This window comes from Hordeum vulgare, chromosome 7H (assembly GCF_904849725.1).
Source record: "Hordeum vulgare subsp. vulgare chromosome 7H, MorexV3_pseudomolecules_assembly, whole genome shotgun sequence".
NCBI classification, from domain to species: domain Eukaryota; kingdom Viridiplantae; phylum Streptophyta; class Magnoliopsida; order Poales; family Poaceae; genus Hordeum; species Hordeum vulgare.
In genome coordinates, this window is record NC_058524.1 from 236,368,288 (window position 1) to 236,382,324 (window position 14,037).

At 44.1% G+C, this 14,037-nt stretch overlaps 1 protein-coding gene across 1 annotated transcript; it reads left to right on the forward strand.

Moving 5' to 3' along the window:
• The first annotated feature begins 10,863 nt into the window (after nt 1-10,863).
• Nucleotides 10,864-13,722, forward strand: LOC123411742. Its single transcript, XM_045104707.1, has one exon. The coding sequence runs from the start codon at nt 11,318-11,320 to the stop codon at nt 13,271-13,273; it is 1,956 nt and encodes a 651-aa protein (XP_044960642.1). The 5' UTR covers nt 10,864-11,317; the 3' UTR covers nt 13,274-13,722.
• The last annotated feature ends 315 nt before the right edge of the window (nt 13,723-14,037 follow it).

The window sequence follows — 14,037 nt, forward strand, 5'->3', positions numbered from 1 at the left end:
TCAACAGCTGGACGAGCCTCCCCAAGCTTGTGGGAGACTCTCTTGTTCAACTTTCACAAAGTTGTATATTTCCTACAAGGCAGCTTGCTTCTTATGGGCAGGGAAATATTTCCCAAAGAAGTAGTAGATCATATCCTGGGGGCTACACACACAACCAGGAGCAAGAGAAGTGAACCAAGTCTTAGCATCATCCTTTAGCGAGAAAGGAAACGGCTTAAGGATATAGTAGTGGCAAATCTTTTCCTCACTCGTGAATAGGGTGGCTATATCGTGCAGTTTGGTAAGATGGGCTACAACCGTTTCAGACTCATAACCGTGAAAAGGATCAGATTTGACCAAAGTGATTAACTAAGGGTCGATAGAGAATTCATAATCCTTATCGGTCACAAAGATAGGCGAAGTAGCAAACTTCGGGTCGTATTTCATCCTAGCGTTCAGAGATTTTTCTTTCCACTTGCGCAGTAATTTCTTAACATTATAGCTATCCTTACAAGCTAGAAAGTCCTCAGCTATCTCTCCCTCCATAACATAACACTCAGGCATATCAGGAAATTCATATCTTGGAGAGCTAGTCCTAACAGGCAAAATAGCAGGTTCTACTTCAATAGTATCAGCTGTTTCAGAAGTATCATCACCTTCAGCAGCAACTCTAGCAATTTGTGCATCAAGGGCACCTAGTGGCAAAGCAGTATCAAGCATAGCATCATCATAAGCATCATGGGCAGCAGAAGTAGCATCATCAAGCACATGCGACATATCAAGATTTCTAGCAGGAGGTGGTGTCGCAAACTTACTCATAACTGAAGGTGAATCAAGTGCAGAGTTAGATGGCAGTTCCTTACCTGTCCTCGTAGTGGAGGGCAAGACTTTAGTTCTTGGATCTATCGGATTCCTTATAGTGACCAAAAGACATAAATCCCAAGTGACTTAGAGAATATAGTTGTGCCTCCCTGGCAACGGTGCTAGAAAAAGGTCTTCATAACCCACAAGTATAGGGGATCGCAACAGTTTTCGAGGGTAGAGTATTCAACCCAAATTTATTGATTCGACTCAAGGGGAAGACAAAGAATATTCTCAAGTATTAGCAGTTGAGTTGTCAATTCAACCACACCTGAAAGATTTAGTATCTGCAGCAAAGTATCAGTAGCAAGGTAGTATGATAGCAGCAGTAGAAACAGTAACTAGTAGCAACAAAGTGACAGCAGTAGCAGCAAGGTAACAATAGTAGCAACAGAGTAACAGTAGCAGCAGTGACAACAGTAGCGGTAAAGTGACATAGAAAGGACCAGTAGGAAAAACTCGTAGGCATTGGATCGGTGATGGATGACTATGCCGGATGTTATTCATCATGCAACAGTTATAACACGGAGAGATATGTAACTAGCTCCAGTTCATCAATGTAATGTAGGCATGTATTCTGTATGTAGTCATACGTGCTTAGGGAAAAGAACTTGCATGACATCTATTGTCCATCCCTCCCGTGGCAGCGGGGTCCTAATGGAAACTACGGGATATTAAGGTTCTCCTTTTAATAAAGAACCGGACCAACGCATTAACACTTGGTGAATACATGAACTCCTCATACTATGGTCATCTCCAAAAGTGGTTCCGGCTATTGTCACTCCGGGGTTGCCGGGTCATAACACATGGTAGGTGACTACAACTTGCAAGATAGGATCAAGAACACACATATATTGGCGACAACATAATAGGTTCAGATCTGAAATCATGGCACTCGGGCCCTAGTGACAAGCATTAAGCATGGCAAAGTAGTAGCAACATCAATCTCAGAACATAGTGGATACTAGGGATCAATCCCCGTCAAAACTAACTCGATTACATGATAGATCTCATCCAACCCATCACCGTCTAGCAAGCCTACGATGAGATTACTCACGAACGGTGAAGAGCATCATGGAATTGGTGATGAAGGAAGATTGATGATGACGATGACGACGATTTCCCCTCTCCGGAGCCCAGAACGGACTCCACATCTACCCTCCACAGGAAGAACGGGAGGTGGCGGTGCCTCCGTATCGTAAAATGCGATGAACTCTTCTCCTTGATTTTGTTCCGGATGAAACGGACTAAATAGAGCTGGATTTGGAGGCGGTGGAGTTTCGTGGGGCCCACAAGCCTGCCAGGCACGACCAGGGGGGCGCGCCTGGTGGGCTTGTGGGCTCCACGCTCCACTTCCTCCGCTGATTCTTGCGCCAGTATCTTTTATATATTCCACAAAAATTCTCTGTAAATTTTTAGGTCATTCCCAGAACTTTTATTTCTGCGCAATTCTGCTGAAAACAACGTTAGTCCGGGTTAGTTCCATTCAAATCATGCAAATTAGAGTCCAAAACAAGGGCAAAAGAGTTCGGAAAAGTTGATACGACGGAGATGTATCAGAACCTTACGACTAAAATATCAAACAGAATCTCTTTCATGAATTTGTTTCTCGCTTGTTTCGTGTGCCTCATCCTTTGTTTTGTTGGAATATGGTAAGTCGAGTTGCTTCGATGTCACATGGTGATTTCATATATTTTCTAACTGGTGTTATCATATTTCTATGAGTGTGCTAATTCTTTTGCTCAATCAAGTTGTCTTATCAATTCTTTTCAAACCGGAGTCGTTATGTCAATTCTTTTTCCCACCGGAGTGTTTCTCGTCAAGTTAATTCAATCTTCTCCAATATTTGCAAGATTAATCTCTCATTTATTTCCAGAGTTCGTCTCTTCTGTCTCAAGTTGTCTTTGTTTCTCCCCACCCTCCCGCCCTTTTTCTTCAATGATTTAATAATCATCCAAGTGCCTTTCTTTTCATTGATGTATCCACTATCTTTCTTCCGTATCGTATCCGGTGATTCATTGTTTAGACGCTCAAGAGTTCCAGTTTCATCATTCTTCATTCTCATTTTTCCTCCTCTGGTGGATTCAATTCAAGATTTCGTGTTCATTCGTTCAATGCTTTCCCGTGTTCGGAATTCTTGTTCAAGCCTCTCTTGTGGTGTTCAGCCTCTCTCTAGTCTATCCGGAGTGTTGAAGATATCTCATAAGTTTCTTGTTTTCAAAATCCTTTCAGTTATTTCAAAGTTCTCACCTCATGAAGCTTTCATGTGTACTGGTGCAATATCTCTCTTCCTAAGGAATTGATTCAACGATGTTTTTTTGAGTGGGACCATAACCCAGATGCTTTTCCTAGAATCTTACTTGCCTCTTCTAATCTTTTTCAGAGATCTCAATTATTTTCAAGTGTGACGTAAGTATGATTTTCAGGAGTCATATTCCTTCTCCAAGATCACTTCAAAATACTTTTCGTCATTGGCTCAACCTCTTACCTATTCATTGTCCTGGAGTATCTCAGTAATTCATGGTGTTGTTTCTCGCCAGCATTCTCAGCATTGAAAACCGAAGAAGAGTTCCTCTTGAATCTTGGTCCATTCTCTTGAAGATTCATGGTTTAAGCTTTTTGTTATCCTCTCAATTTTTTCTCGATCATGAGTAATTCCTTCCATATATATCCGGTGCATTTTGAGAGTTGTTTTCATTTAGATCCTCCAAAGGCCGTCATTTCAGAAGATTTCTTCGTTCTCACCTTTCAGCTTTCATTCTCAAATTCTTCTCAATTGTTGTCTCTTTGTTCGTATCTCAATTATTCTGGTGCTTCGTTCAAGTTCCCTGTTAGGAATATCATGCTCTCTTTGTCCTCATGTAGCCCAGTTCATTGTATTATCCTCTTTCATTCCAAATTCTTACCAGTGTTCTCGTTCAAAACTTCCTCAAGTTTTTTCTCATATCACTCTTCAATCTTTCAATAAGAATAAGTGGGATGCTAAATCCGTTGCTTGTCATCAGTTTAACTTGATGAAGGATAAGAATAACATAATTCTTATTATTGTTCAGTCACGTGATTTCAATTCTTCTTCCGGAGTGGCTGTTGATATTAATTCTTGTTACTAAGTGCTTCATATTTTCTTTTTTCGGAGTTTCAAGTTTTCTCAATTATCTCTTCGTGAAGCTTCATCTAAATCTTTGCAAGGTCATAATCTTATCCTTTCAACCTTCATTTCTTTTCGTCATTCTTTTGTATACGGAGGTTCTTCATGGTGGTTCATCAAGTATTTTGTTCATTCTTGAAGTGTTCTTCAAGATTCTGGTTGGCGAGGCTCAAATATTCATTGTCTTACATTCTAAGCACAATTCTTCCTCCATTATCCTTTGAGGTGGTGTTGTAGGTTGCTTTATTCATGAGGAGTCTCAAAGAGAATTTATTTCAAGAATCTGATATTTAAACCCACCAATTCTTTGATCATGAGATATTTTCAACCTATGATTTCTCCATTGAAGTTATCTTGGATTAGATTTCACCTAAAGCTTTTCATAAGGATTGTTGACAATATGGTGATTGTTGTTGATCCAACTTCTCAATGTATCCTCTTGGTGAAATAAGTTTGCATATCTTGTTGCTCCCAAGAAATCTTTGTTTCTGTTAGTGGCCGGTTGTCACCTCATAATTTTGAGATGGGTTCCATAAGTCCACAACAAGCTTGTTACATTCGTTGTTGATTTCCAACAACTCCATTCAATTCTGCTTCTAAGGTTGCTTATCAAATTCAAGTGTGGTACAAGTTGGCATTTTTCTTCTCCATCAAATGATCTAGTTTTCATTTGTTTGTTCCAGAGGCATTGTGATGTTGCTCTCTTTTGTCCATTAACTTGTTTATCTAGATCATGTTATTTCCTTGCTTATTCATTTAACTGGAGTGTGTGGAATCTTTTCAAATTCTTTAAACCTTATCAAATTTTCTTCCTATTTCGTACCGAAGTGCTGCCGAAATTTCTTTTGAATTCTGACTTGTTTCTCGTGCCATTCTTCATCTCTTGCAACATTCAAGGTTCGTTGGTTTCATTCATTTGTCAAAGAAGCAACTAAGTTTTACCTCTTTCTTTCCTCTTCCTCTTCCCCTTTTTCATTCTTAGATATGGCGTCGAGATCTCTTGTTAGTGGAGGAGAGTTGTAACAACTCGGAACCGACGCTCCAGAAGATTGTCATTTTATTCCATTGTCGTGGTGTGATTTTTTGGTTGTCGCATTCATCATCGCATCATGTGCATCATCTTCATAGTGTCGACACTCCATTGCTGTCAGTTTTCAAAACTTGCATCCGTTGTTAGTTGTGCGTTCTCTCCGTTTTTGCTGTTGACAGTTTTGAGGCCAACCACACATGCATGAGCCCGCGGCATTGCTTAAATATTGTTTCTAAAAGTGGTTATAGAACTTTCTCGAATTGGGTGGAAAGTTGGTGTGCGATCTTATTGTAGGTAGACCACCTGCCAAATCTAATCACAATCGGAGTCTGTTTGATACCCGAACCGATAAATGTATAACGACACTAGCTGGTAAATCGTGGGACATTTTTTCGGTGTTTCAATTGTTGTCGGGCTGTTCATTTCTCCCTCTCATCTCAGCCCTACCCCCATACACAACCCACTACCCACCTAACTTATCGTCACGACTCAAGTCGTTCGATCGCGATTGGAGGGTCCGAAAACGGGCAAACCCCCTAACCTAGCCATCCTGCCTATAAAAGGAAGCCCCCTCGTCAATATTTGGCCTCCCCTAGCCGTCGCCCTCGTTTTCCGCACCGCACCACAGCCCCACCGTTGACCACGACGTCCCCATGGGCCTACTCCTCCCGCAAGGCCCAGCTCAGCAAAGTCGAGCTTGCGCCTGCCAACCTACCCCAGCCACGACTCCACCGACCGCACCGCGTCCGCCAAGTCTGCCTCCGCCGACCGCATCGCGTCCGCCAAGTCCGCCTCCACCGACTGGCCGAGCCCAGCGTGAGAACACCAACCGCTAACCCATGCCCTGTGTGCATTATAGATATTCTGTGCTCGTGCCCTGATAGGCCCAAAGCTCCAGATTCGGCCTAGTTAACGTGTTTTTTCATAGAACAATTTTCCCAATTAATCCTGGACATTTCAATTACAGAAAACTGCATATTGTTAAATTGCTAATAACTAATAAGCCGTGCATCCGATTTAAAAACTTTATATATGTAATATGTCCAGAATGTTGTCTAGATTAATGATATCTAACTTTGATGTATGTCTAAAACTGTTTAACCTATTGTTTGCATTGTTTTGCTTGATGCCATATTAAAATGATTTAATTCATAGCAAAATAACCGTGCATCGGACTTTATAACTTTATACATGTAAACTTGCCTAGAATTTCATGTAGTTCCATAATATCTTGTGCATCCATGATTCAACATGTTGTGTCTGTCATTTGCTTGCATTTTGCATTCATGGCATATCATGTTGTGTTTCTCATATCCATTAGACCGTAGCTCCGTTTTAAATGATCTATATTTGCAAATCAACTAGAATGACGTGTAGAATCACATGGTCCACTTTATTTTCTGTTTAATAAACACAAAACATGTTTAGTTCAAATCTGGACCACTTCAACATTAACATATAGGGTCGCTTTGGAAATACTATAAGTTGTTTCCGACCTCATTTAAAAGGCCTAGATAGTGTAGTTTATTTTTGCTTCACCTCTTGTGATGTTCAACAAGATTTAATATTGTCGTGTACCTAAACGGGAGTGAACTAAGTAATTAAATGTGGAGTTTCGTCAATATGCAATTCGTTGCATATTGAGATTCATCTAATGTGTAGTAATAAATTGTTGTGCTTTGTCATATCATGCAGAATTAAATGAACATGCATCATAATTGCTTGCACATCATGTCATGCATATTCTTTGTGTTTATCGTGTGTTGATTGTTGTTTTCGGATTGTTTATTCTCGATAGAGTTTTGAACCGCTTCGGAGTTTGAGGATTAGTTTGACTACGTGGTTAATCTACTTCATGGATTCGTTCTTCTTCGAAGCGGGATCATAGGCAAGATAATCATTTCCCTAGATATATACCACTGCTATCATTGCCATGCTAGTTATCTCCTTTCTATCGCTATGTCGTGTTGCCTACCACTTGAATGCCAGCCTCCCAACATTGCCATGAAAAGCCTCTAACCCTTCCACAACCCAGCAAACCCTTGTTTCGCTTGCTCAGCCTTCTTATAGCATTGCTAGTTGCAGGTGCAAATGCTTTCCATGTGACAAAATGGATTCCTTGTTATATCACCATATTATTTCTATTTAATTTAATGCACCTATATACTTGGTAAGAGGTGGAAGGCTTGGCCTTCTAGCTCGGTGTTTTGTTCCACCTTTGCCGCCCTAGTTACTTGTGCACCGGTGTTATGTTCCATATTGTGTGCTCCTAACATGTTTTGGGTTGTTATGGGGACCCCTCGATTTTTTGTTTTGGGATAGAACTCGTCTGGCAAGGCCCAACATTGTTACTATACTTAATAACCACTAATAAAATCTGCATAGGGCACTGATCACCCCGTGGATAATTAATCAACCCCCAGGTGAGTGATCCTCATAAGCGTTTGTCCAAACTAGAGTCGTGTGCAGGGCCAACCCGGGGCAACTCGGGAGATTTCTATCAGTCGACTCTACGTTGTGCTCATCCGGTTGTTCCGTGAGATCGAGATACTCGGCTCCTATTGGGATCGTCGGCACGTGAGGCGGCCTTGCTAGATTTCTTCTAGTCTTATCGAAGGTCTTGTGTGAGGGATTCCGAGGATATTTTGGGCAATCTCGAGGTTGAGGTTTTCCATCAGCAATCTCAGAGATCACGTGTTTTCTGTGGTCGAGGTTTCCGATGCATCTTGTGGTAGTTTGTGATGGACTAGTTGGATCACCCCTAAAGGGTTAAATCTTTTGGAAAGCCTTGCCTGCGGTTATGTGGCAACTTGGAAACTTTGTTTAACACCCGATCATAGCAAACTTTAAGTAAAATTAATTAAAATATGCCAACTGTGTGCGTAACCGTGACTGTCTCTTCTCGTGAGTTCTGCATCTGAGAGAGGACACAATGGGTTTATGTTTGACGTAAGTAGGTGTTCAGGATCAGTTCGTTAGTCCTGATACCTTTGGAAATGAGATTGCGGAGTCTGTGTGGCTCACAGATTACTACAACAACAGTTGTAGGTACAGGTAAAGTGATACTTTGACGTGAGTGCGATGATTGTTCTATTTGGAGTTAATTCTTCTTCTTCATCATCATCGATATAGGATGGGTTCCAGGCCGACAGCCAGTGATAGCAAGGATGGACGTCGTTCTTTTATCGTTTGATTTCGTCCGTAGAGGGACCCTGCTCTTCTACATGATGATTGAATATATTGTTGTATTGAGATGTTCATGATGTAGCTTGTGGCGAGTGTAAGCTAATTCCATATACTCATCTCTTCTATACATGTACTTGTAACGATATCTATTATTGCAAAACAAAGAGATGCACTTCTATCCCTGTCGAGGCCCTCGAGCCAAAATAGGGATAAGATCGCATCTTGGGCGTTACATAACTTCTCAAGAACATCACAAAGGGTCCATTGCCCTTTGAGACTTTTGAACATTCATGTCTCAAGCAAGTTCTTGAACCTAGCATTTTCATCAGAAATAGAAAGATTTTTCTCACGATAGGAGTTAGTTAAAATAGTAATATCAGTAACATTTCTTTGTGCGGAATCAGATGTATGTGCAGTGGAATCAACATTGCTTCATTCTAGGCATTCTAAACAAGGTGACACAATCCATCTGGAAAGGTTTTAGTTTACTCAGTGAAGAAAGGAGAATTTTTCTTCTTAAGATCATCATAGGATTCTCCGAGTGATTCTAGCTCTTGTTTTTTCCAGGAAAAATGATCGGGAGTGAGGTGGGCTGGCATGGTAGATCAACCCTAGGTGGGTTGGTGCTTAACGGGTATGTGGTGGAGAATTCCTACCGGACCATTCGAGACCATTTGGATTGAAAATAAAAGGGTTTTATTTTTCTATTTACAAAAAAAGGAAAAGAAAAAGAAAGTAAAATGATATATTTGGGGGAAACTTTGGTTTTGCCACTAGTTTTTGTCCACTCTCCTTATGCCACTCTAGAGTTTGACATTTCCCCTTTGTGACTCTTACATTTTGAAAATATATCACAATTGCCATTCTGTGCTATAATCAAAGGTTTTAGAGTGGTAATTGTGATACATTATCAAAAGCTAAGAGTGGCGATAGTGAAGTAAGAAATTGTTGCTTTTGCCACAAAATGGCATCTTTGATGTACTATCAAAAGCTAAGTGTGGAAAAAGTGAGATGTTAAATTCTAGAGTGGCATAAGAAAAGTGAGCAAAATCTAGATGGCAAAAAACAAAGTGTTCCCTCTATTTGGAAGGCCGAAAAAAATCTCAACTAAGCTGAAATTTGGCAAGTGGCTATGTTAACATATTTTAGAGGTCCACAAAGTTTTAAGCAAGTTTGCAAAGGTTGGACTCGTGTTTGAAAATGAAAGAGAGCAAAGGCAAGAATGTGATTTGAACGAGAGGTGCAATGTAGGAGTTGGCCAAAAATTCCAAAAAATTTCCATGCTAGTTGTAGAAAGACCAGATAACAACATGTGCAAAGTTTGGGAGTGAGTTTTGAAGGGGAGGTGCAAGAAAGAACCACGGAAATAAAACGGAATATAATAATATTAGTTAGGTGTTTGTAATAGTAAACATATTGTTGTCATTATAATGATGATGTCAAGTTAATGCAATACAATGGTCACATGATGTCATAATGATACAGAAAAATTAAATAACATGGCAATGGTTAGAGTATTATTCTCGGGCTATTACAAGAGCCCTCATTTAAATCTTCCAAGTAGGTAGGGGGGCTGGACCTCCCCAATCTGGGCTAGCTCAACACCGTGTTTTTGTGCAAGGTGCTATGATTTCATTTTTTCATACATTTTTGTGTGTACTTTGTCGAACGCCCCCTGAAATTTTTAGGGGGGGTTATAGTTGTGCAAAATTCCGAAGGATTTTAATGAAATAATGACATGAATGGACTTCTTGAAAGAAAAAATTCACACAAATGTCGAAGAAAAGAAGGATCTAGATAGACAAGTGCATCAATATGTGGGGAGAGTCATATTTTTCCTTACCAAATGACCCTATAAAATACGCTACCTAGGGGAAATAGACATCTTTTTCTCTCCACAAGAGAGCCCCTACCGATCAATTAAAAGTTTGCATTCTTCAACGACTACTCTATCCAACCTTGTTAAGTTATTATGCATTCCACCTTTGGGACCTATGAAATTTTACAATGATATGACCTCGTTCTAGTTATATACACACAATTTTAATGGCATTCCTCATATGATGCTACCAGTGAACGATCAACACCATCCTTTCATTACGGGTTGAAGGCAAATCACATTATTGAACAATCACCATAAGTTCTCTAGAATAACGCAAGTGGCTGCATGCATCGCCTCTGGCAGCCTCCTTCAAAAGCACCAACATAATGGTCTGTCCTTGTTTATGTGATGCATGTGCATTTGGATGTTCAAGTTTGACCAATGAAATATGGGTTGTGTGCTAAAAAACCTATACCATTGAATTTGAATTTGACAAAAAGTTTCAAATGGCATAATGTTTACCACACATGACTCGTGTATATAGATCAAAATCATAATGAAAGTAAATTCACAAAATACAAGTGCATCATGTGAATTAGGACGGACGAACAACAACAATCTATACGTTATATTGAATTAATCATCACGTTTCCTATGATTTTCGTACGATATGAACCAAAGGAGGCCTTCATATCCATGTCCATGTGTTTCAATAAAGGGAGCTTTATTGACTTGAATTGTTGCATACACAAAACCAATGAGCACACCGCTCTATGCATGACTAGGATGCATATACATGACCATTTCAGCGAGATCGTGTGCGTTTGAATACCTGCATGGTGGACTGAAAATTCTTGACTGAAATGAGCAATCATGTCTCTCTCAAACTTATCCATTATTATCGCTGGGTTAAAAGAGAGATTGCCCTAGGTTTCATATCTAACGGCCTCCAATCAAACGCCCAAAAGGGGGAAGGGGGGAGGCGGGATGACAAGGCCGAACGGAAGAATGGAAACCGCCGTGGCGCCCCCTCCCATTCCCTCTTTCCTATCCAGCCATCTAGGCCAGGAGGAGCTCACGCCTCACCTCTCGCATGCCGCGCCCCTGGGCTCCCGCTCCCTTCCATTTCCGTCCCCAAATAAACGAAGCAAAATTAGCGCATTCCCAATCCTCCTCCTCCGCCGCCGGAGGACGGCCGGAACCGGAAACCAAGAAAGATCGACAATTCCGCTCGCCATTGCTCCGTTGACCGACCGGTGATCAGGAGGGGGCGGGGCCGCCGCGGCACAGGATGGATGACCTGAAGGCGATCTTGGCACGGCCGATCCAGGTTGCGGAGCAGGTGATCAAGTGGGCGGAGGAGGCGCAGACGTGCCGGCAGGAGTGCCTGGAGCTCAAGACCAAGGTTGAGCGGCTCGCTTCCCTCCTCCGCCAGGCCGCGCGCGCCGACCTCTACGAGCGTCCCGCCCGCCGCATCCTCGACGACACCGGCAAGGCGCTCGACAAGGCCGCCGCCCTACTCGACCGCTGCCGCGCTCGCGGCATCGTCCACCGTGTCTTCACCATCATCCCCGCCGGCTCCTTCAAGAGGACATCCAACCAGCTCGACAACTCCCTCGGCGACCTCTCTTGGATCCTCCGCGTGTCCAACTATGCTAACGCCGGCGATGACCTGGACGACCACATTGGCTTACCCCCCATCGCCCAGAACGAGCCCATCCTCTTCCTCATCTGGGAGCAGATCGCCGTCCTCTACACCGGCACCTTCGACGCCCGCGCTGATGCCGCTGCCAGCGTCGTCTCTCTCGCGCGCGACAATGACCGCTACGGCAGGCTCATCATCGAAGAGGACGGCGTCCCGCCTCTGCTGCGCCTCATAAAGGAGGGCCGCCCCGAGGGTCAGGAGAACGCCGCGCTCGCCATCGGCCTCCTCGGCCGCGACCCGGAGTGCGTCGAGCTCATGGTGCTCGCAGGCGTCTGCACCGCCTTCTCCAAGATTCTCAAAGACGCGCCCATGAAGGTGCAGGGCATGGTGGCCTGGGCCGTGTCCGAGCTCGCCACCAACCACCCCAAATGCCAAGACGCGTTTATGCAGAGCAACGTCATCCGCCTGCTCGTGTCCCACCTCGCCTTCGAGACGGTGCAGGAGCACTCCAAGTACGCTGTCGCGTCCAGGATGACCCTACACTCCGTTGTCATGGACAAGAAGGGCAGCGGCAAATACTCATCGCATCACGACACATTTGATGCGGCGGAGCACACCACCACCACCACCACCACCAACAGCATGTCCGCCAAGCCCACAACCGGTGGTACCACCGCTGCCGCTGCCGCTGCCGTTCCCGTTCCCGCCGGCGCCGGCGCCGGTGCGGCCAGCTCAAGTGGCGCCACGGGAGCTGCGAGTGCGAGCATTGGCAGCGTTGCGGGGACGAAGCAGCACAATGTGTCCTTGTCGGGGACGAGCACGCGAGGGAGGGAATACGAGGACGAAGAGACCAAAGCCTACATGAAATCCAACGCAGCCAGAGCGCTGTGCCAGCTAGCCACCGGCAATGCCGCCGTGTGCAAGAACATCACGGAGTCCAGGGCGCTGCTCTGTTTTTCCATCCTCCTGGAGAAAGGCGCCCCAGACGTGCAGTACAACTCGGCCATTGCGCTGATGGAGATCTGCCGTGTGGCGGAGCAGAACGCGGACCTCCGGCGGTCGGCGTTCAAGCCGACGTCCCCCGCGGCGCGCGCCGTCGTGGACCAGCTCCTCCGCGTGGTCACCAAGGCGGAGTATGACGATCTCCTGATCCCCTGCATCACGTCGCTGGGCTGCCTCTCGAGAACCTTCCGGGCGACGGAGACTCGGATCATCGGGCCGCTGGTGAACCTCCTGGACGAGCGGGAAGCCGACGTGTCCCGGGAGGCCGCCGTGGCGCTGACCAAGTTCGCGTGCACGGAGAACTACCTCCATGTCGACCACTCCAAGGCCATCATCAACGCCAGCGGCGCCAAGCACCTGGTCCAGCTGGTGTACTTCGGGGAGCAGGTGGTGCAGGTGGCGGCGCTCCTCCTGGTTTGCTACATCGCGCACAACGTGCCGGACAGCGAGGATCTCGCGCAGGCGGAGATCCTCACCGTGCTGGAGTGGGCGTCCAAGCAGGCGTACATGGTGCAGGACCCGTTGATCGACAACTTGTTGCCAGAGGCCAAGATCAGGATGGAGCTCTACCAATCCAGAGGGGCAAAAGGTTACCATTAACGTACGTCAAATTGATCCATCCACCCACCCACCGGCTTTGTTGCAGATCCGAGAGGCTGGCATGGCATGACATGGCATGCATGTACGTAGGAAGAACACAAGCTGACTTCTTCACATCTGCCTAGCAATGTGTATATACATCTCAGGTGCTTTTGCGTATACTCTGCTTGACCCTTTTGATCCCAACATAGGTTGCAATGGTTTTGTATCAATCCGTGTGATTAACATCTTTTGGTTGGGGTTGGGGATAGGGCCTTGACACTGGAGGCGGTTAATTTTATCGTGGACATGAGAAGGTTTTGTAGGGTCTGATGATGTTCCTTCTTAACTTGTAACTTGTACCTTTCTTGGTGGTATAGCCATTTCTTCTTATTCTGAGTTTAGCATCTTGTACTATCATTTCACCCTAATGGTCGGTGTATATTACTAGTAGTATTCACTTACGAGAAGGAACTTGTCAAGTTTAAATCTTGTCTCTTTCGTTGCGATTGCCATTTTGCCAAACTGATCAACTGAAAAATGCCTCAATCATGTCTGCATATCTATGTATGATTCTCTCGTCAATGCCTATTGATGACTAACCAGTGAAATTTTGCACTTAGTTATTTACGTTGGCGGTAATGGGTGTATCATATACTAGTATCATGCATATGATACTAGTGTATGATACCACATCCGTAAGCATAATATCATATGTTACTATTAGAACAAGTACAATAGCATATTCACCTGCTAGCTATAAGACATTGTCAAGTCATCAATAA

Bases quoted from the DNA above. Each gene is read 5' to 3' on its own strand.
- LOC123411742 (XM_045104707.1), top strand. From the start codon at position 11,318: ATGGATGACCTGAAGGCGATCTTGGCACGGCCGATCCAGGTTGCGGAG.